This window comes from Macaca mulatta, chromosome 1 (assembly GCF_049350105.2).
Source record: "Macaca mulatta isolate MMU2019108-1 chromosome 1, T2T-MMU8v2.0, whole genome shotgun sequence".
Lineage (NCBI taxonomy): Eukaryota > Metazoa > Chordata > Mammalia > Primates > Cercopithecidae > Macaca > Macaca mulatta.
The window spans coordinates 114,702,800-114,726,842 of NC_133406.1; the positions used below are offsets into that span (position 1 = coordinate 114,702,800).

The following is a 24,043-nucleotide window of genomic DNA, read 5'->3' on the forward strand; positions in this document are numbered from 1 at the left end:
ATCAAGCACCTGCCAAGCCAAAGTGGGGTTACAAAAAAGTAGGTGTGTGCCCTGCATACAAAAAACCTGTTTTGGCCAAAGGGACCCTTCCATAAAATTTCCAATACATAAACCTAAATTTGGAACTTGCTAAAACAAGTACAGATGAGTACGTGAGGAAGCTGGGAAGTAAACACATGGTGCTGGAGAAATAGAGGTGGAGATATGGGTGGATCTAGGTTTGGTTAGGAATGAATCAGACCATCCCACAGAGGGTGACTCCTCCCTGCATGCAGCCTGCTATAAAAGGGCCATTATCTCAGCCTTCAATACCCAGCAGGTTCCTTCAGGCTACATTCTATTTGCTCTTTTGGTGAACAAGGTAAGAAGGAATACATTTAATTTTGCCTACTTACTATTAACCAAGGTGGAAATCTGAATGTATGTGTACTGTAAGGCAAAAGGTTCTGAAAGTTTAGGGTTTTTCTCTTTCTTTTTAGTGGCACTGTCACTAAAAGCTTTATTTCTATGTAGAAGGAAAACGAGGGCATAAATTTGCTTTCCGTGGAGCTATTCAATACTCTGTATTGTTAGTCTATTTATTCATTTATTTAACAAATATGTATTAACTACCTTCTATTTGGTCTTGGCTCTGACTATGCAGCAGTGAGCTACATAAACTTCCTAGCAGCTTACCTTTAGTAGGGGGAAACATTCAGTAAACAATAAATGAATAAGATAATTTCAAATAGTGATAAGAACAATGAAGAAAATAAAAGAGTGATGTAGTAGAGCAGGGGTGTCCCATCTTTTGGCTTCCCTGGGTCACATTGGAAGAAGAATTGTCTTGGGCCACACATAAAACACACTAACACTAATAATAGCTGAGGAGCTTAAAAAAAAAACTCATAATGTTTTAAGAAGGTTTACAAATTTGTGTTGGGCCACATTCAAAGCTGTCCTGGGCCACAGATTGGACAAGCTTGTAGTAAAGTGATGGGTGGGAGGAGGAGAGTGCTTTAAATTAGATGGCCAGGGGAAGACTCTCCAGGAAATTATCTTTGAGTTGAAATCTTAAACACAAAAGAAACTAGCCAAGGCAAAGGGCAAGATTCTAAGCAAGAGTAAACTTCTTCCAAGGAGCACAAAGAAGGTAGTGTACCTTAGAGCATACATAATTAAAAAGAGGACCAGTGGTATATGGTGATGTCAGAGAGCTAGACAGGGGTAGGCCATGTAAAGAGGGGCACAGTAGAATTAAAACAGTACATATTAGATTTTAACGTGTGCTTAAAGGGGTATTAAGCAGGAGGAGTAAGATAATCTATGTTTTTAAAAGACCATTCTGGGCTGCTATGTGGAAAACAGGATTATAGGAAGGCAAGAGCAGGAACAGGGAGAGACTGCTGTCTTTTATGTGAAAGATGATGGAAATAATAGAAACAATGAGAAATAACTGTTTGCTCATACCAAAATCTAGAAGTTATCCACAATTCCTGTTTTCTCATCACACTGATTCATCACCACATCCAGTCAACTCTGCCTACAAACATGCCAAATCTATCCATTTATCCCCCTCTCTGCCATTATCATCCTAGTCCAGGCTACTTTTATCTCCCAACACTGCCTATTATGTTATCTGAAAATACAACAATTTATTTATCCATTTTTCTATGGATAGATATTTGGGTCTCTTCCATTTTAAGGGGTATTATAAATAATAGGGCTATGCACTTTTGTGTATATTACTTTTGGTTACACATATATACATATTTCAGTTGGGAATATTCCTAAGAGTAAATCACTAGGACTTAGATACTGTCAAACAATTTTCCAAAGTGCTTCTGTCAGCTTATGCTGCCTTTAGCAGTATATTAAAAAAACCTCAATTCTTCACATTCTCACCAATATTTGGTATGTCAAGGATTTTTTTTCTGTCTTATCTTTTTAGTCACTTTGGTGGGTGTATTGTGGTCTCACACATTATTTCAATTTGCATTTCCCTGGTGCATAACAAGGTTGAGAACTTTTGATATGCTTATTGGCCATTTGGATATCCTTTTCTGTAAAGTTCCTAAGGCAGAGATTCATTTTTCTATTGGCTTAACTATATTTTTTTCTATTGATTTATAGGAGCTATTTTTATATTCAGGACAGATTCCTTTATTGGTTAAATGTGTTTTGTGTATCCTCCCACTGTGTGGCTTGTCCTTCTCTCTTTTAATGGTATCTTTAAAAGAATAAACATTCCTACTTTTAATGCAGTACAATTTATCAGTCTTTTTCTTAGTAATTAGTACTTTTTGAATTTTATTTGAGTATTTCCCCACCCCAAGGTCCTGAAAATATTCTCCAATGTTATCTTCCTTTATCTCTCACATGTAAAATCTACCTGCAAACTATTTTTTTTTCCCATTTGAAAATTCAATTAACACAGCACCATTTATTCAAAAGACTATTCTTTCTCTACTGACCTACACTACCATCTTTGCCATTAACCAAATGTCCAGAGTGATATAAGACTGACTTTGTACTATTATCTTTTATCATTACATTTGTTTAGCCTTGCACCATGCCATATTGTCTTCCTTTATAACACACCTTGCTATCTGGTATGTCTTCCAACTTAGTCTTCTTCAAGACGGTCTTACCTAATCTTGGTCCTCTACATTTTCATATAAATTTTAGAAATCACCTTATTAATCTTTATTTTTAAAAAAACTTCAGATATTCAGAATGGGATTTCATTGCATCTATAAATGAATTTGAGGAGATATGATATCTTAATGCTATTGAGACTTTCAATTCATAAACAAGCTATATATTCTTCCATTTATTTAAATCTTTAGTTTATCTCAACATTTATAATTTTCTGAGTTTAGCTCTTTCATGTTTTCATTAGATTTATTCCTAAAAATTTCCTGATTTTTTATGCTTTTCTGAATAGCATCTTTTCTTATTTCATTTTCTCAGCACTTATAATCTCAGCATTTATAATATTCTGAGTACAGTCATTTCATATCTTTAGATTTATTCCTAAAATTTTCCTGATTTTTTATGCTTTTGTAAATAGCATCCTTTCTTATTTCATTTTCTAAGTGTTTATTGCAGTTATATAGAAATACAATTGATTTTTATATACTTATAACCAGAAGCATGTTTAGTTTATTACTCTAATAGTTTAGCTATACATTCTTTTGGATTTTCCACATACAAAAGTTACATCATTCTGTGAGTAATAACAGCTTTATTACTTTTCCAATTACTCAGCTTTTAATTCCTTTTCCTAATGTATTGCTCTAGCTAGGACTTTTAGTACAACGTCAAATAGGATGGTACTATACATAGTATATATCAATAGGATGATACAGGCATACTAGTCTCTTTCCCAAACTTGGAGATGAAAGCTTTCATTTCACCATTAAATATAATTTTTGCTATTACATTTTTCAAAGACAATCAATCTTTTATTTATTAATCAGAATTAATGTTGGATTTTATCAATTTTTCATCTATTGAGAGGTTCATATAATTTTCCCCATTATTCTATTTCAGTACTTAATTGGTTGGTTTTCAAATGTTAATCCAAACATGAATTTTGGAATAAAATGTAGTTAGGAATAGCGTATATTCTTTTTATATACCACTGAATTCAGTCTACTATTATTTTCTTTCAGAGTTTTGCATCTATATGAAAGGAATTGTCCTGAAAATTTTGATTCTTATATTGTTGTCAGGTTATGGTACTGAGGCCAGTTTGGATTAATAAAACGGGTGTTCCCTCTTTTTCATTTCTCTGAAATAATCTACATGATGTTACAGTTATTTCTTTCTTTCACATTGAATAGAATTCAGTAAAGCCATCTGACCTGCGGTTTCTCCCCTACTGGAAATGAATGCATTTAAGATTCAATTTCTTTAATAAACATAGGACTATTTAGGTTTTCTATTTATTGTTGGTTCAGTTTTGTTAACAAGTGTTTTTCTGGAAACACTTCTTCTATGTCGTCTAAATTTTCAAATTAACTGGTATGTTTATATAATATGCTTTTGTCATCTATCTAATGTCCAAAACCTCGAGAGCAATGTCCCCTTTTACATTCCTGACACTGGTACTTATGCCTGTATTCTTCTTTTCTTGATTAATCTTGCTGGGGTTATCAGTTTTACTATATTTTTCAAAGGCTGAATCTTGGCACTGTTGATTCTCTAAATTTTCTATTTTATTAATTTTTAGTTATCTTTATTATTTCCTTCATTATACTTTCTTAGGGCTTAATTTGTTCTTTTTAAAACTTCTTGAGATACATGCTTAGGTAATTAATTTTTCAGTCTTTTTTATATATATATATACACACAACTGTATGCTGCTTATAAGATTCACACATAAAAAATGATAACAGTGATTGAAAATGAAAGGATGGAAAGATATCATTCATATATATGTATGTGTATATATATATGTGAGTGTATATGTGTATATATCTGTGTGTGTGTGTATATATATAGGCTATAAATATCCATTAGGCATAGAATTAATGTATTCCACAAGTTATGCTATTTCATATTTTTCTCATTTTCATTTAGTTCAAAATATTTTCTAATTTTGCATTGTAATTTATTCAATGACTCATTGATTACTTAGAAGTTATTGCTTAATTTTCAAACACTTTAAGATTTTTCTAGTTATCTTCCTATTATTTAATTCTTGCTTAATTATTTAATTACTATTATTTAATTCATCCCACTGTCTTACAGAACAAACTATGTGATTTCACCCCTTTAAAATTTATTGAAACTTGCTTTACGGCGCAGTATATGGTCAATTTCAAAAGAATAGGTATTCTGCAGTTGTTAGGTATAGTGTTTAATGTATGTTGATGTTTTATTAATATTTTATAGAAATATTCTACATTCTTACATATTTTTTACTTGTTCTATCAGTTGCTGAGAGAGGTGTATTTAAAAAGCCCACTATGATTGTAGATCGCCTATTTCTCCTTATACTTCTGTCAATTTTTATTTATATATTTTGAGGCTTCCTGGAGAATTGATCTTTTATTATTATAAAATTTCCTTCTAGCAATATTTTTTGCCTAAATTCTACTTGACAGATATTATTATAATAACAACAGCTTTCTTTTAGAGTTTGAATGGTATCTCTTTCTTCCATCCTTTCATTTACAATCACTTTAATCACATTTTATGTGTGTCTCTTATAAGCAGCATACAGTTGTTGTTTTTTTTTAATCCACTCTGACAGTCTTGTCTCTTAATTAGCATATTTACTCTATTTATATTCAGTGTTATTATGAAACTATTTGATTTACATCTCTACCATATTACTACTTGGTTTCTACTGTCTCACCTGTTTTATATTTCTTTTTCTATTCTTGACTTTTTTGGATTAAGTAAATATTTACCAGTTAATTATCTTTACACAAAAGTTTATTAATTATATACTCTTTTATTATCTGCATGCTTGCCCTAAAAATTATAGCATGCATCCTTGATTTGTTAGAGTATATTATTAAGAAAAACATACTTTAATCCCTACCCAAATAATACAAGTATCCTACGATACTTAACTCCATTTTCTCACTGCCTTATCTGGGATTGTTATGTATTTAATTCTATTCATCTTAAATCCTGAAAGCTTACTATTATTATTTTATGCAATCAATATCTAGCTATATTTTTCCACACATACGCTCTTTCCATTGTTCTTATTCTTTCTTGCTCCTCTGTGCTTCCAACTAGAATTATCCTTTAATATTTCCTTTACAGCAGGTGTCTGGTGATTAGCTCTGTTTTTCTTTGCTTGAAAATATCTTTATATGTTTCTTTTTTGGTGGACATTTTCACTGTTAACATATAACTTATTTTTCTTCAGAAAGATGAATATAACATTTCATTGTCTTTTAGCTCCCATTGTTTCTTTTGAAAAGATAGATATCAATCTTATTGTTGCTCCTTTGAAGGTAATACAATTCCTCATTGCCTCAAATGTTCAGCAGTTTTATTATTATATGTCTTGCTTTGGTTTTCTTTTATATCTCCTGCTTGGAGTTTATAATATCCTTTTGAACCTGTACCTTGATATTTTTCATCAGTTTTAGAAAATTTTGTCTCTTAATTCCCAAAATACTGTATTTCCCTCTAAATCCAAATGTAAGCCCCAATAAATTATCACAATCTTGATAGCTGTGTGATACCTTCAAACACATACACCACACACACACACACACACACACACACACACACACATTTTCTAGTTGTATTCAGAGTTAGTCTGAAACAAACTAATAAACAATTGCACAAAGCAATCTTTAAAAATCAAACCATATTAGATCACTGTCTTACCAAAAGATATCATCTAGTCTCATCACACCTAAAATAAAATGCACAAATGTCACCTTATTTAGAAAAGCATCATTATCTGACCCCTGTCTGTATCTCTGACTTTATGTTGTATTATTCCTGATTTGTCCGCAATTTTCTGAGTTGGTCTTTTTCTATATCTCTAACATGCCAAGTTGATTTTCATCTTGGAATCTTTGCACCGTTCCCTTTGCTAAAATTCTTCAATTAATTAACAAGGCTACTTCCTTCTTATTTTTCCATTTTAAGCTCAAATGTCCCCTCTACCACAAAACCTCCTTTCCTTAAAGTACCCCCAAATATTCTGTATAATATCACTCTTATTTTAACTATGTACATATCACTTATCAATATCTAATTATTGAATTCATTTATTGTTTATTGTCTTCACAAAAGTAGGCGGGCATCTCAGCTATCTTGTAAACTACTATATCTCCAAAGCATGAAACAGTGCCTAACTCTTTAGTAGCTGTTCAGTATTTGTTAAATAAATGAAGGAATGAATGAATGAATGTAAGCTCAGAGAAAAGTATGCCTAGAGGTATCAATTTTGAAGTCATCAGATAGGCGGTATCTGAAATCATGGGATCCAATGAGATTGCCTCAGAAAGGTGTGTAGATTTTTTTTTTTTTTAAAGAAGGTCTAAGACGCAGCCACAGATATTTCCAACCTTTTGAGATTGAGCAGAAGAGAGGTTAGTAAAGAATACTGAGAGACAGCAGCATTCAATGGGTAAGGGGAATATCAGAAGAATATGGTGTCATGAGATCCAAGAAACAAAAAGACTCCATTAAGAAAGAAATGGTTAATTCTATTTCACCTACCAAGATATTAAGTAAGATGATGATGATGAGGTGATGATGGAGAAAGTCCACTGTATTCAACAACTTGGAGATCACAGATGATTTGACACGAAGCAGTTTCAGTAGAGCTTTGGTGATAGAAAATTGAGAGAAGCAGGTTAAAAAGAAAGTGGGTGGTAAACATTTTAAGAGAGAAAGCAGAGAAAACTTCTCCAAGACTCCTGTGAAATGAAGCAGTTAATTAGGCTAGTAAGATGTTAGGAGAAATGTTGGGGGAGGGGGTAACAATGGTTCAAGGGAAGGGTTTTAAGATGGAAGATACTCCAGTATATTTCTGTGGTGATAAAAATAAACTACTAGAGAAGGCAACAGAGTGAAGGTAGGGAAAAGTGACTAATTTTACGGATATTTTGAAAGCAGAATCAATAAAACATGTTGACAGAATAGACATTGGATGTAAGAAAAGGAGAATCAGAAATAATTTTCAGGTTTGTGACTTGGGCCTTCAGGAAGACAGGAATCACTGATGAGGATAAAAGGTGTGGGACATTTGTTAGGGTAAAGCAGTTGAAAATCAAGACTTCTGTTTTGAACATGAAAAATTTAAGATCTCTACAAGACTCAAGTAAGAATATCAGATAGGCATTTAGACATACACATCTCAAGTTTAGGGGATAGTCAGTGACTGGGGGCATAAACTTGTGAGTTGTCAACTTATTTAAAAAGTTATATAGAAGTAGATGAGATGACCCAAGGGAGTATAATAGAGAAAAGAAGCTAAGGAGTGAATCATTGGGCATAGCAACATTAGGAGCTGAACGAGGAGGCTAAGAAAAAAGTGGCCACTGATGTTGGAGGAGAAACTTGAGAATGCGGGGTCTCTAAAGAAGGATGCAGCCAGTTGCATCAAATGCTGCTGATATGTCAAGTAATATGTAAAATAAACATGGATACGTGGATTTGGAAATATGAAGGATATTTTTACTTGGTGAGAGTTTTCATACTTTTTTTTAGAAAGAAAAATACTTTGAGTAAAGGAAAACAAGAATGAGGAAGTAAAGACAGAATGTATAGGCATATGTTTTGAGGAATTTTGCTATAAAAGGGAACAGATAAATCAGATGGTACCTAAAGGCAGATGTGAGATTGGGGGTGGGGTGGAGATGGGAAGGTAAGTATTAGATAGATATTTCAGCATGAATATATACTGAAGGGAATGATCCAGTAGACAAAGAAGAATTAATGTTGCATATGAGAAAGTAGGCAACTGCAAAAGCAAAGTGTCTGGGTAGGCAAGAGAGAATGGGGCTTAGTGCCAAAGTAAAGGACAGGAGGAGCGCAGACAGTTTATTCACCCTGAATTCAGTGAAGGCAAGGTACATGGATAAAAATGCAGCAGGTTTGGAGATCAGATATTAGGAGAATGAGGAAACTCTTTTCCAATGGCTTCCAAGTTCTCAGGAATCAAAATCAAGGACATCAGAGATAAAGGAAAGGAACAAGTTGTTGAAGCTTTGGCCAGTGGGTATAAGAAAGAGTGGGACAAGTGGATGTATCCAAGGATTAATCGGGGAGATTAACCATAATGTCTAACCAAGGTAAAAAGGGAAGTGAGTACATAAAGCAGTAAATAGAGAGGTTAAAGAATTATTGACATCAGGGTGGAAGAGGAGGTCAAAGAGTGAGATCCTTGAGACAGAGATTTTGCATATGTTGCAAGTAAAGATAAGTTCAGGAAATAGAATATCATCATAAATAAGACTGGCTGAAAATAATCATAAATTTTAAAAGGGTTTATAAGAAGCATATAACTGTCATTTTTTAAATTCAGTCTTTACAATCTATATTTTAACTGGCAAGATCTGGTCTATTTTACATGTGTTATAATTAATAATAATAAAATTACTTATAATTCTACTGATTTATTTTACACTTTCTGTTTACCTTTCTTTTTCTGTGCTTCTTATTTTCTTCTTTCCTGGCTTCTGTTGAATTATTAAAGTTTCTTAATTCCCCTTTTTCATCTCTAATAGTTTAGAAATTATGAATTCTGTTCTTTTAGTAACTACCCATAAACTTACCAAAATACATATATGACTTAACCACAGCAAAATTCATTAATATCTAATTCCTCTTACCAAACAACCCAAGGTCCAAAAATGTTTTAGTTCTGACTGCTACAGTAATCTCCTTCACATTGTTTTCTACAGTATTTTAGTTTCACCTGGTTTTGTAAGTCCTAATAAAGTTATAATTCTTTATAATACACGCTTAGATTTATTGACATGCTTACTAATTTCTTCACCAATGAGATAAAGTGAACATTCCTTAAATGGCAAAATGAAACCCAGTCAGAAAAACCTTTCTCTTTAAATATTGAAGAGCTATTAAATCCATCCTATACAATTAAATATTACAAACTTCATGAAATGTTCAAAAAAAATGAAAATTTGAATGAATGTTCATTGAGTATCTTGTCATATGGCTAACTGGCTTTCAGAGAATTGTATCTTAGCAAATTAATCATTTATTAAGATAGCTTTTGGGGAAGTAATTTTCAGTAAATTTATATGAGTAAATTTTACTGCTTAAAACCAGTCAGCATTTCTAAATTCTTGTTATTAGCAATGGCAAGATCAGCAAGAGGAATGATCTTACCTAGAGCACACTAAGGTCTGTGAGACTGCTAAGTCCAGCTGTAAGTGGGCACAAGGCAAAAAAAATGGGCAATTTTATTTAAGTAAGTAAAACTCTATTCATTTTCTTTACGTAGATGGTAGAGAAAAGTTTCTCATGGCCATCTTCCATTCTTAAAGATGGATTACTTAGAGGAAAATGTAGGTTTAAAATGTGGAAAATGATTGTAATAATTAATATAACCTAGAAAAAAAGACGTACAAAAAAAGTACATTTTCATTTCTTCTTTCTAGGTTCACATTTATTGCCAAAAGATGTCTACTCTCCTGGAAAACATCTTTGCCATAATTAATCTTTTCAAGCAATATTCAAAAAAAGATAAAAACACTGACACATTGAGCAAAAAAGAGCTGAAGGAACTTCTGGAAAAGGAGTTTCGGCCAATCCTGAAGGTAAGAGTCTCTGACAAGACCGAATGATACAGCATTTGTGTTTCTCATCAATAATCTAACCAAGGGTTATTTTGAGCTCTTTGTAAACTATTTCATTTAAAATAGGAACAGAGTTAATCTTGTCTCAAAAGAGATAGATTTTATTTTCTTCCCCTATACCTGGATGTACATTATAAACACACAGACACACTCAGAGAAAAAAATATATAAATATTTAAAAATTAATGTAAATTAGTTCTTAGTATTTGGTATTTATAACATTCTGCCAAACATCAACATTATAAGGGGGTATTTATTAAATAAAATTAAGCAATGAATTATATATACTTCTGACTTTTAAAATAAGAAAAAGGGTCACCTACCCCATCATATGTTGACACCTTACTAGTCTTTACATCTTTGTTCACATATAACACCTGAGCGAGGATGAGATGAAAAAGTCTTAAAAAAACAAAAAGATTTTGTCCCACTATTTGATACTCAAAGATCATAGTGCCTAAATTAACTTTGAATTAATTGGCTGATAATGTGATTCTCTCTGATGCAGTCTCCCTCTGTGACTTCCCTCTGTACAGAATCCAGATGACCCAGATACGGTTGAGGTATTCATGGATCACCTGGATATAGACCACAATAAGAAAATTGACTTCACTGAGTTTCTTCTGATGGTATTCAAGTTGGCACAAGCATACTATGAGTCTACGAGAAAACAGAATTTACCAATAGCAGGACACAAGCACAGAAAGCACAGTCATCATGATAAACATGAAGATAATAAAGAGGAAGAAAACAAAGAAAAGAGAAAGAGACCGTTAAGTCTGGAAAGAAGAAACAATAGAAAAGGGAATACGGGAAGGTCCAAGAGCCCAAGAGAAAGAGGGGGAAAGAGGCATGAATCTAGTTTCGAAAAAAAGGAAAGAAAAGGATATTCACCTACATATGAAGAAGAAGAAGATGGACAAAACCATCATAAGTCAAGTAAAAAAGAGAAAAACAAGACTGAAATAACTAGATTACAACACGAGGGGAAGAGAATAAGTGAAAGACCAGAAAAGAAAGAAGAAAAAGAGGACGGACAATTTGATTATGAAAATGCAGGAAGAATGGATGAAAAATGGACAGAATCAGGCCATACTGCCATATATCACGCCATCCAGGATGAAGTTGATGACACCACTGAAAATATATTGGAAGAAAACAGAAGATATGAGACATCAAGGTCACCTCATGACAAATCCTCACTTCGAGTGAACAGGTCACCAAATGCAAATACAAGCCAGATACCACTGGTAGAGCCCAGAAGAAGAACGCGCCGCGGATCCAGTGTTAGCCAGGACAGTGACAGTGAGGGACACTCAGAAGACTCTGAGAGGCAGTCTGAGTCTGCTTCCAGAAACCATCATGGATCTGTTCGGGAGCAGTCAAGACATGGGTCCAGACACCCCGGATCCCATCACGAAGACAGAGCCGGTCACGGGCACTCTGCAGACAGCTCCAGACAATCAGGCACTCGTCACACAGAGACTTCCTCTCGTGGACAGGCTGTGTCATCCCATGAACAGGCACGATCCAGTCCAGGAGAAAGACACGGATCCCGCCACCAGCAGTCAGCGGAGAGCTCCAGACACTCAGGCATTGGGCGTGGACAAGCTTCATCTGCAGTCAGCGACCGTGGACACCAGGGACCAAGCGGTAGTCAGTTCAGTGACAGTGAGGGACATTCAGAACACTCAGACACACAGTCAGTGTCAGGCCACGGACGGGCTGGACCCCATCCGCACAGCCACCAAGAGTCTGCACGTGGCCGGTCAGGGGAAAGGTCTGGACGTTCAGGGTCTTTCCTCTACCAGGTGAGCACTCACGAACAGTCTGAGTCCACCCATGGACGGACTGGACCCAGCAGTGCAGGAAGACAAGGATCCCGCAATGAGCAGGCACGAGACAGCTCCAGGCACTCAGCATCCCATGAGGTTCAGGACACCATTCATGGACACCACGGGTCAAGCAGAGGAGGAAGACAGGGATCCCACCATGAGCAATCGGTAGACAGCTCTGGACACTCAGGGTCCCATCACAGCCACACCACCTCCCAGGGAAGGTCTGATGCCTCCCGTGGGGAGTCAGGAGCCAGAAGTGCAAGCAGACAAACACGTCACGAGGAACAATCAGGAGATGGATCCAGGCACTCAGGGTCACGTCACCATGAGGCTTCCAATCGGGCCGACAGCTCCAGACACGCACAGTCTGGCAAGGGACAATCAGCGGGGTTCAGGACAAGCACGCGCCGCGGATCCAGTGTTAGCCAGGACAGTGACAGTGAGGGACACTCAGAAGACTCTGAGAGGCAGTCTGAGTCTGCTTCCAGAAACCATCATGGATCTGTTCGGGAGCAGTCAAGACATGGGTCCAGACACCCCGGATCCCATCACGAAGACAGAGCCGGTCACGGGCACTCTGCAGACAGCTCCAGACAATCAGGCACTCGTCACACAGAGACTTCCTCTCGTGGACAGGCTGTGTCATCCCATGAACAGGCACGATCCAGTCCAGGAGAAAGACACGGATCCCGCCACCAGCAGTCAGCGGAGAGCTCCAGACACTCAGGCATTGGGCGTGGACAAGCTTCATCTGCAGTCAGTGAACGTGGACACCAGGGACCAAGCGGTAGTCAGTTCAGTGACAGTGAGGGACATTCAGAACACTCAGACACACAGTCAGTGTCAGGCCACGGACAGGCTGGACCCCATCCGCACAGCCACCAAGAGTCTGCACGTGGCCGGTCAGGGGAAAGGTCTGGACGTTCAGGGTCTTTTCTCTACCAGGTGAGCACTCACGAACAGTCTGAGTCCACCCATGGACGGACTGGACCCAGCAGTACAGGAACACAAGGATCCCGCAATGAGCAGGCACGAGACAGCTCCAGGCACTCAGCATCCCATGAGGTTCAGGACACTGTTCATGGACACCACGGGTCAAGCAGAGGAAGAAGACAAGGATCCCATCATGAGCAACTGGTAGACAGCTCTGGACACTCAGGGTCCCATCACAGCCACACCACCTCCCAGGGAAGGTCTGATGCCTCCCGTGGGGAGTCAGGAGCCAGAAGTGCAAGCAGACAAACACGTCACGAGGAACAATCAGGAGATGGATCCAGGCACTCAGGGTCACGTCACCACGAGTCTTCCAATCGAGCCGACAGCTCTAGACATGCACAGTCCAGCCAGGGACAATCAGCAGGTTTCAGGACAAGCACACGCCGGGGATCCAGTGTTAGCCAGGACAGTGACAGTGAGGGACACTCAGAAGACTCTGAGAGGCAGTCTGAGTCTGCTTCCAGAAACCATCATGGATCTGTTCGGGAGCAGTCAAGACATGGCTCTGGACACTCCGGGTCCCATCACCAAGACAAAGTCGGTCACAGGTACTCTGGAGACAGCTCCAGACAATCAGGAACTCATCACGTGGAGACTTCCTCTCATGGACAGGCTGCATCATCCCATGAGCAGACGAGATCAAGTCCAGGAGAAAGACATGGATCCCACCACCAGCAGTCAGCAGACAGCTCCAGACACTCAGGAACTGGACGTGGACAAGCTTCTTCTGCAGTCAGTGACCGTGGACACCAGGGACCAAGCGGTAGTCACTTCAGTGACAGTGAGGGACATTCAGAAGACTCAGACACACAGTCAGTGTCAGGCCAGGGACAGGCTGGGCGCCATCCGCACAGCCACCAAGAGTCTGCACGTGGCCGGTCAGGGGAAAGGTCTGGACGTTCAGGGTCTTTCGTCTACCAGGTGAGCACTCATGAACAGTCTGAGTCCACCCATGGACGGACTGGGCCCAGCACTGGTGGAAGACAAGGGTCCCGCAATGAGCAGGCACGAGACAGCTCCAGGCACTCAGCATCCCATGAGGTTCAGGACACCATTCATGGACACCACGGGTCAAGCAGAGGAGGAAGACAGGGATCCCACCATGAGCAATCGGTAGACAGCTCTGGACACTCAGGGTCCCATCACAGCCACACCACCTCCCAGGGAAGGTCTGATGCCTCCCGTGGGGAGTCAGGAGCCAGAAGTGCAAGCAGACAAACACGTCACGAGGAACAATCAGGAGATGGATCCAGGCACTCAGGGTCACGTCACCATGAGGCTTCCAATCGGGCCGACAGCTCCAGACACGCACAGTCCGGCCAGGGACAATCAGCGGGGTTCAGGACAAGCACGCGCCGCGGATCCAGTGTTAGCCAGGACAGTGACAGTGAGGGACACTCAGAAGACTCTGAGAGGCAGTCTGAGTCTGCTTCCAGAAACCATCATGGATCTGTTCGGGAGCAGTCAAGACATGGGTCCAGACACCCCGGATCCCATCACGAAGACAGAGCCGGTCATGGGCACTCTACAGACAGCTCCAGACAATCAGGCACTCGTCACACAGAGACTTCCTCTCGTGGACAGGCTGTGTCATCCCATGAACAGGCACGATCCAGTCCAGGAGAAAGACACGGATCCCGCCACCAGCAGTCAGCGGAGAGCTCCAGACACTCAGGCATTGGGCGTGGACAAGCTTCATCTGCAGTCAGCGACCGTGGACACCAGGGACCAAGCGGTAGTCAGTTCAGTGACAGTGAGGGACATTCAGAACACTCAGACACACAGTCAGTGTCAGGCCACGGACAGGCTGGACCCCATCCGCACAGCCACCAAGAGTCTGCACGTGGCCGGTCAGGGGAAAGGTCTGGACGTTCAGGGTCTTTCCTCTACCAGGTGAGCACTCACGAACAGTCTGAGTCCACCCATGGACGGACTGGACCCAGCAGAGCAGGAAGACAAGGATCCCGCAATGAGCAGGCACGAGACAGCTCCAGGCACTCAGCATCCCATGAGGTTCAGGACACCATTCATGGACACCACGGGTCAAGCAGAGGAGGAAGACAGGGATCCCACCATGAGCAATCGGTAGACAGCTCTGGACACTCAGGGTCCCATCACAGCCACACCACCTCCCAGGGAAGGTCTGATGCCTCCCGTGGGGAGTCAGGAGCCAGAAGTGCAAGCAGACAAACACGTCACGAGGAACAATCAGGAGATGGATCCAGGCACTCAGGGTCACGTCACCATGAGGCTTCCAATCGGGCCGACAGCTCCAGACACGCACAGTCCGGCCAGGGACAATCAGCGGGGTTCAGGACAAGCACGCGCCGCGGATCCAGTGTTAGCCAGGACAGTGACAGTGAGGGACACTCAGAAGACTCTGAGAGGCAGTCTGAGTCTGCTTCCAGAAACCATCATGGATCTGTTCGGGAGCAGTCAAGACATGGGTCCAGACACCCCGGATCCCATCACGAAGACAGAGCCGGTCACGGGCACTCTGCAGACAGCTCCAGACAATCAGGCACTCGTCACACAGAGACTTCCTCTCGTGGACAGGCTGTGTCATCCCATGAACAGGCACGATCCAGTCCAGGAGAAAGACACGGATCCCGCCACCAGCAGTCAGCGGAGAGCTCCAGACACTCAGGCATTGGGCGTGGACAAGCTTCATCTGCAGTCAGCGACCGTGGACACCAGGGACCAAGCGGTAGTCAGTTCAGTGACAGTGAGGGACATTCAGAACACTCAGACACACAGTCAGTGTCAGGCCACGGACAGGCTGGACCCCATCCGCACAGCCACCAAGAGTCTGCACGTGGCCGGTCAGGGGAAAGGTCTGGACGTTCAGGGTCTTTCCTCTACCAGGTGAGCACTCACGAACAGTCTGAGTCCACCCATGGACGGACTGGACCCAGCAGTGCAGGAAGACAAGGATCCCGCAATGAGCAGGCACGAGACAGCTCCAGGCACTCAGCATCCCATGAGGTTCAGGACACCATTCATGGACACCACGGGTCAAGCAGAGGAGGAAGACAGGGATCCCACCATGAGCAATCGGTAGACAGCTCTGGACACTCAGGGTCCCATCACAGCCACACCACCTCCCAGGGAAGGTCTGATGCCTCCCGTGGGGAGTCAGGAGCCAGAAGTGCAAGCAGACAAACACGTCACGAGGAACAATCAGGAGATGGATCCAGGCACTCAGGGTCACGTCACCATGAGGCTTCCAATCGGGCCGACAGCTCCAGACACGCACAGTCTGGCAAGGGACAATCAGCGGGGTTCAGGACAAGCACGCGCCGCGGATCCAGTGTTAGCCAGGACAGTGACAGTGAGGGACACTCAGAAGACTCTGAGAGGCAGTCTGAGTCTGCTTCCAGAAACCATCATGGATCTGTTCGGGAGCAGTCAAGACATGGGTCCAGACACCCCGGATCCCATCACGAAGACAGAGCCGGTCACGGGCACTCTGCAGACAGCTCCAGACAATCAGGCACTCGTCACACAGAGACTTCCTCTCGTGGACAGGCTGTGTCATCCCATGAACAGGCACGATCCAGTCCAGGAGAAAGACACAGATCCCGCCACCAGCAGTCAGCGGAGAGCTCCAGACACTCAGGCATTGGGCGTGGACAAGATTCATCTGCAGTCAGTGAACGTGGACACCAGGGACCAAGCGGTAGTCAGTTCAGTGACAGTGAGGGACATTCAGAACACTCAGACACACAGTCAGTGTCAGGCCACGGACAGGCTGGACCCCATCCGCACAGCCACCAAGAGTCTGCACGTGGCCGGTCAGGGGAAAGGTCTGGACGTTCAGGGTCTTTTCTCTACCAGGTGAGCACTCACGAACAGTCTGAGTCCACCCATGGACGGACTGGACCCAGCAGTGCAGGAACACAAGGATCCCGCAATGAGCAGGCACGAGACAGCTCCAGGCACTCAGCATCCCATGAGGTTCAGGACACTGTTCATGGACACCACGGGTCAAGCAGAGGAAGAAGACAAGGATCCCATCATGAGCAACTGGTAGACAGCTCTGGACACTCAGGGTCCCATCACAGCCACACCACCTCCCAGGGAAGGTCTGATGCCTCCCGTGGGGAGTCAGGAGCCAGAAGTGCAAGCAGACAAACACGTCACGAGGAACAATCAGGAGATGGATCCAGGCACTCAGGGTCACGTCACCACGAGTCTTCCAATCGAGCCGACAGCTCTAGACATGCACAGTCCAGCCAGGGACAATCAGCAGGTTTCAGGACAAGCACACGCCGGGGATCCAGTGTTAGCCAGGACAGTGACAGTGAGGGACACTCAGAAGACTCTGAGAGGCAGTCTGAGTCTGCTTCCAGAAACCATCATGGATCTGTTCGGGAGCAGTCAAGACATGGCTCTGGACACTCCGGGTCCCATCACCAAGACAAAGTCGGTCACAGGTACTCTGGAGACAGCTCCAGACAATCAGGAACTCATCACGTGGAGACTTCCTCTCATGGACAGGCTGCATCATCCCATGAGCAGACGAGATCAAGTCCAGGAGAAAGACATGGATCCCACCACCAGCAGTCAGCAGACAGCTCCAGACACTCAGGAACTGGACGTGGACAAGCTTCTTCTGCAGTCAGTGACCGTGGACACCAGGGACCAAGTGGTAGTCACTTCAGTGACAGTGAGGGACATTCAGAAGACTCAGACACACAGTCAGTGTCAGGCCAGGGACAGGCTGGGCGCCATCCGCACAGCCACCAAGAGTCTGCACGTGGCCGGTCAGGGGAAAGGTCTGGACGTTCAGGGTCTTTCCTCTACCAGGTGAGCACTCACGAACAGTCTGAGTCCACCCATGGACGGACTGGACCCAGCAGAGCAGGAAGACAAGGATCCCGCAATGAGCAGGCACGAGACAGCTCCAGGCACTCAGCATCCCATGAGGTTCAGGACACCATTCATGGACACCACGGGTCAAGCAGAGGAGGAAGACAGGGATCCCACCATGAGCAATCGGTAGACAGCTCTGGACACTCAGGGTCCCATCACAGCCACACCACCTCCCAGGGAAGGTCTGATGCCTCCCGTGGGGAGTCAGGAGCCAGAAGTGCAAGCAGACAAACACGTCACGAGGAACAATCAGGAGATGGATCCAGGCACTCAGGGTCACGTCACCATGAGGCTTCCAATCGGGCCGACAGCTCCAGACACGCACAGTCCGGCCAGGGACAATCAGCGGGGTTCAGGACAAGCACGCGCCGCGGATCCAGTGTTAGCCAGGACAGTGACAGTGAGGGACACTCAGAAGACTCTGAGAGGCAGTCTGAGTCTGCTTCCAGAAACCATCATGGATCTGTTCGGGAGCAGTCAAGACATGGGTCCAGACACCCCGGATCCCATCACGAAGACAGAGCCGGTCATGGGCACTCTGCAGACAGCTCCAGACAATCAGGCACTCGTCACACAGAGACTTCCTCTCGTGGACAGGCTGTGTCATCCCATGAACAGGCACGATCCAGTCCAGGAGAAAGACACGGATCCCGCCACCAGCAGTCAGCGGAGAGCTCCAGACACTCAGGCATTGGGCGTGGACAAGCTTCATCTGCAGTCAGCGACCGTGGACACCAGGGACCAAGCGGTAGTCAGTTCAGTGACAGTGAGGGACATTCAGAACACTCAGACACACAGTCAGTGTCAGGCCACGGACAGGCTGGACCCCATCCGCACAGCCACCAAGAGTCTGCACGTGGCCGGTCAGGGGAAAGGTCTGGACGTTCAGGGTCTTTCCTCTACCAGGTGAGCACTCACGAACAGTCTGAGTCCACCCATGGACGGACTGGACCCAGCAGTGCAGGAAGACAAGGATCCCGCAATGAGCAGGCACGAGACAGCTCCAGGCACTCAGCATCCCATGAGGTTCAGGACACCATTCATGGACACCACGGGTCAAGCAGAGGAGGAAGACAGGGATCCCACCATGAGCAATCGGTAGACAGCTCTGGACACTCAGGGTCCCATCACAGCCACACCACCTCCCAGGGAAGGTCTGATGCCTCCCGTGGGGAGTCAGGAGCCAGAAGTGCAAGCAGACAAACACGTCACGAGGAACAATCAGGAGATGGATCCAGGCACTCAGGGTCACGTCACCATGAGGCTTCCAATCGGGCCGACAGCTCCAGACACGCACAGTCTGGCAAGGGACAATCAGCGGGGTTCAGGACAAGCACGCGCCGCGGATCCAGTGTTAGCCAGGACAGTGACAGTGAGGGACACTCAGAAGACTCTGAGAGGCAGTCTGAGTCTGCTTCCAGAAACCATCATGGATCTGTTCGGGAGCAGTCAAGACATGGGTCCAGACACCCCGGATCCCATCACGAAGACAGAGCCGGTCACGGGCACTCTGCAGACAGCTCCAGACAATCAGGCACTCGTCACACAGAGACTTCCTCTCGTGGACAGGCTGTGTCATCCCATGAACAGGCACGATCCAGTCCAGGAGAAAGACACGGATCCCGCCACCAGCAGTCAGCGGAGAGCTCCAGACACTCAGGCATTGGGCGTGGACAAGATTCATCTGCAGTCAGTGAACGTGGACACCAGGGACCAAGCGGTAGTCAGTTCAGTGACAGTGAGGGACATTCAGAACACTCAGACACACAGTCAGTGTCAGGCCACGGACAGGCTGGACCCCATCCGCACAGCCACCAAGAGTCTGCACGTGGCCGGTCAGGGGAAAGGTCTGGACGTTCAGGGTCTTTTCTCTACCAGGTGAGCACTCACGAACAGTCTGAGTCCACCCATGGACGGACTGGACCCAGCAGTGCAGGAACACAAGGATCCCGCAATGAGCAGGCACGAGACAGCTCCAGGCACTCAGCATCCCATGAGGTTCAGGACACTGTTCATGGACACCACGGGTCAAGCAGAGGAAGAAGACAAGGATCCCATCATGAGCAACTGGTAGACAGCTCTGGACACTCAGGGTCCCATCACAGCCACACCACCTCCCAGGGAAGGTCTGATGCCTCCCGTGGGGAGTCAGGAGCCAGAAGTGCAAGCAGACAAACACGTCACGAGGAACAATCAGGAGATGGATCCAGGCACTCAGGGTCACGTCACCACGAGTCTTCCAATCGAGCCGACAGCTCTAGACATGCACAGTCCAGCCAGGGACAATCAGCAGGTTTCAGGACAAGCACACGCCGGGGATCCAGTGTTAGCCAGGACAGTGACAGTGAGGGACACTCAGAAGACTCTGAGAGGCAGTCTGAGTCTGCTTCCAGAAACCATCATGGATCTGTTCGGGAGCAGTCAAGACATGGCTCTGGACACTCCGGGTCCCATCACCAAGACAAAGTCGGTCACAGGTACTCTGGAGACAGCTCCAGACAATCAGGAACTCATCACGTGGAGACTTCCTCTCATGGACAGGCTGCATCATCCCATGAGCAGACGAGATCAAGTCCAGGAGAAAGACATGGATCCCACCACCAGCAGTCAGCAGACAGCTCCAGACACTCAGGAACTGGACGTGGACAAGCTTCTTCTGCAGTCAGTGACCGTGGACACCAGGGACCAAGCGGTAGTCACTTCAGTGACAGTGAGGGACATTCAGAAGACTCAGACACACAGTCAGTGTCAGGCCACGGACGGGCTGGACCCCATCCGCACAGCCACCAAGAGTCTGCACGTGGCCGGTCAGGGGAAAGGTCTGGACGTTCAGGGTCTTTCGTCTACCAGGTGAGCACTCACGAACAGTCTGAGTCCACCCATGGACGGACTGGGCCCAGCACTGGTGGAAGACAAGGGTCCCGCAATGAGCAGGCACGAGACAGCTCCAGGCACTCAGCATCCCATGAGGTTCAGGACACCATTCATGGACACCACGGGTCAAGCAGAGGAGGAAGACAGGGATCCCACCATGAGCAATCGGTAGACAGCTCTGGACACTCAGGGTCCCATCACAGCCACACCACCTCCCAGGGAAGGTCTGATGCCTCCCGTGGGGAGTCAGGAGCCAGAAGTGCAAGCAGACAAACACGTCACGAGGAACAATCAGGAGATGGATCCAGGCACTCAGGGTCACGTCACCATGAGGCTTCCAATCGGGCCGACAGCTCCAGACACGCACAGTCCGGCCAGGGACAATCAGCGGGGTTCAGGACAAGCACGCGCCGCGGATCCAGTGTTAGCCAGGACAGTGACAGTGAGGGACACTCAGAAGACTCTGAGAGGCAGTCTGAGTCTGCTTCCAGAAACCATCATGGATCTGTTCGGGAGCAGTCAAGACATGGGTCCAGACACCCCGGATCCCATCACGAAGACAGAGCCGGTCACGGGCACTCTGCAGACAGCTCCAGACAATCAGGCACTCGTCACACAGAGACTTCCTCTCGTGGACAGGCTGTGTCATCCCATGAACAGGCACGATCCAGTCCAGGAGAAAGACACGGATCCCGCCACCAGCAGTCAGCGGAGAGCTCCAGACACTCAGGCATTGGGCGTGGACAAGCTTCATCTGCAGTCAGCGACCGTGGACACCAGGGACCAAGCGGTAGTCAGTTCAGTGACAGTGAGGGACACTCAGAAGACTCTGAGAGGCAGTCTGAGTCTGCTTCCAGAAACCATCATGGATCTGTTCGGGAGCAGTCAAGACATGGGTCCAGATACCCCGGATCCCATCACGAAGATGGAGCCGGTCACGGGCACACTGCAGACAGCCCCAGACAATCAGGAACTCATAACGTGGAGACTTCCTCTCATGGACAGGCTGCATCATCCCATGAGCAGACGAGATCAAGTCCAGGAGAAAGACACGGATCCCGCCACCAGCAGTCAGCGGAGAGCTCAAGACACTCAGGCATTGGGCGTGGACAAGCTTCATCTGCAGTCAGTGAACGTGGACACCAGGGACCAAGCGGTAGTCAGTTCAGTGACAGTGAGGGACATTCAGAACACTCAGACACACAGTCAGTGTCAGGCCACGGACAGGCTGGACCCCATCCGCACAGCCACCAAGAGTCTGCACGTGGCCGGTCAGGGGAAAGGTCTGGACGTTCAGGGTCTTTCGTCTACCAGGTGAGCACTCATGAACAGTCTGAGTCCACCCATGGACAGACTGGGCCCAGCACTGGTGGAAGACAAGGGTTCCGCAATGAGCAGGCACGAGACAGCTCCAGGCACTCAGTGTCCCATGAGGGTCAGGACACAATTCATGGACACTCAGGGTCAAGCATAGGAGGAAGGCAGGGATCCCACCATGAGCAATCGGTAGACAGCTCTGGACACTCAGGGTCCCATCACAGCCACACCACCTCCCAGGGAAGGTCTGATGCCTCCCGTGGGCAGTCAGGATCAAGAAGTGCAAGCAGACAAACACGTCACGAGGAACAATCAGGAGATGGATACAGGCACTCAGGGTCACGTCTCCACGAGGCTTCCACTCAGGCCGACAGCTTTAGACACTCACATTCCGGCCAGGGACAATCAGCGGGGTCCAGGAGAAGCACACTTCGGGGATCCAGTGTTAACCAGGACAGTGCCAGTGAGGGACACTCAGAAGACTCTGAGAGGCAGTCTGAGTCCGCTTCCAGAAATCCTCATGGAGCTGTTCGGGAGCAGTCAAGAGATGTATCCAGACACCCCCGATCCTATCATCACGATACAGGCAATCATGTTCAATCTTCCTCTGTATATTCAGACACTACTACCAGTAAAGAACATGGTCACTTTGGTAGTCTTTCACAAGATTCTGCATATCATTCCGGAATACAGTCACGTGGCAGTCCTCACAGTTCTAGTTCTTATAATTATCACTCTGAGGGCACTGAAAGGGAAAGAGGTCAATCAGGTTTAGTTTGGAGACATGGCAGCTATGGTAGTGCAGATTATGATTATGGTGAATCCAGGTTTAGACACTCTCAGCATGGAAGTGTTAGTTACAATTCCAATCCTGTTGTTTTCAAGGAAAGATCTGATATCCGAAAAGCAAGTGCATTTGGTGAAGATCATCCAAGGTATTATGCAAGATATGTTAATAGGCAACCAGGTTTATATAGGCATTCTAGTGATATATCAAAACAACTGGGATTTAGTCAGTCACAGAGATACTATTACTATGAGTAAGAAATTAATGGCAAAGGAATTAATCCACGAATAGAAGAATGAAACAAGATCACTTTCAATCAAGAAACTTCGTAATACTTTCAGGGAAGTTATCTTTTCCTGTCAATCTGTTTAAAATATGCTACAGTATTTCATTAGTTTGGTGGTAGTTTATTTTTATTGTGTAGTGATCTTTAAGCTCTATATTTCAGAAATATTAAATAGAAGAAATCAATATCATGGAGAGCTATCTTTACAAAACTAGGAGTATTTGGCCGGGTGCCGAGGCTCACACCTGTAATCCCAGCACTTTGGGAGGCCGAGGCAGGCAGATCACGAGGTCAGATCAAGACCATCCTGGCCAGCACAGTGAAACCCCATCTCTACTAAAAATACAAAAAATTAGCCAGGCATGGTGGCAGGTGCCTGTAGTCCCAGCTACTCGGGAGGCTGAGGCAGGAGAATGGCATGAACTCGGGTGGCGGAGCTTGCAGTGAGTGGAGATCACGCCACTGCACTCCAGCCTGGGCTTCAGAGCAAGACTCCATCTCAAAAAAAAAAAAAAAAAAGAAGAAGAAGAAGAAGAAAAAGAAAGAAAACTAGGAGTATTTCAGGAGATTGGGGTTCAAGTAATGTTTTATGTTTTTGAAAGTTTAAGTTTTAGATACTCTCTGAATTTCTGAATTAATCTTTTCCAGAAATATCGAAGGAGCCAAAAATATAAAACAATTCTGTATACCAAAGTGGCTGTATCAACATCAGGGCTAGCACATCTTTCTCTATTATCCTTCTATTGGAATTCTATTACTCTGTATTCAAATAAATAAT

The 24,043-nt window shown here is 44.6% G+C and overlaps 1 protein-coding gene across 1 annotated transcript; it reads left to right on the plus strand.

The window, feature by feature from the left end:
• Positions 1-316: 316 nt before the first annotated feature.
• On the plus strand, positions 317-23,374 carry FLG (filaggrin). The gene is made up of 3 exons (XM_015152382.3): positions 317-361; positions 10,095-10,253; positions 10,829-23,374. The coding sequence occupies exons 2-3, from the start codon at positions 10,116-10,118 to the stop codon at positions 23,234-23,236; spliced, it is 12,546 nt and encodes a 4,181-aa protein (XP_015007868.3). The 5' UTR covers positions 317-361; positions 10,095-10,115; the 3' UTR covers positions 23,237-23,374.
• The last annotated feature ends 669 nt before the right edge of the window (positions 23,375-24,043 follow it).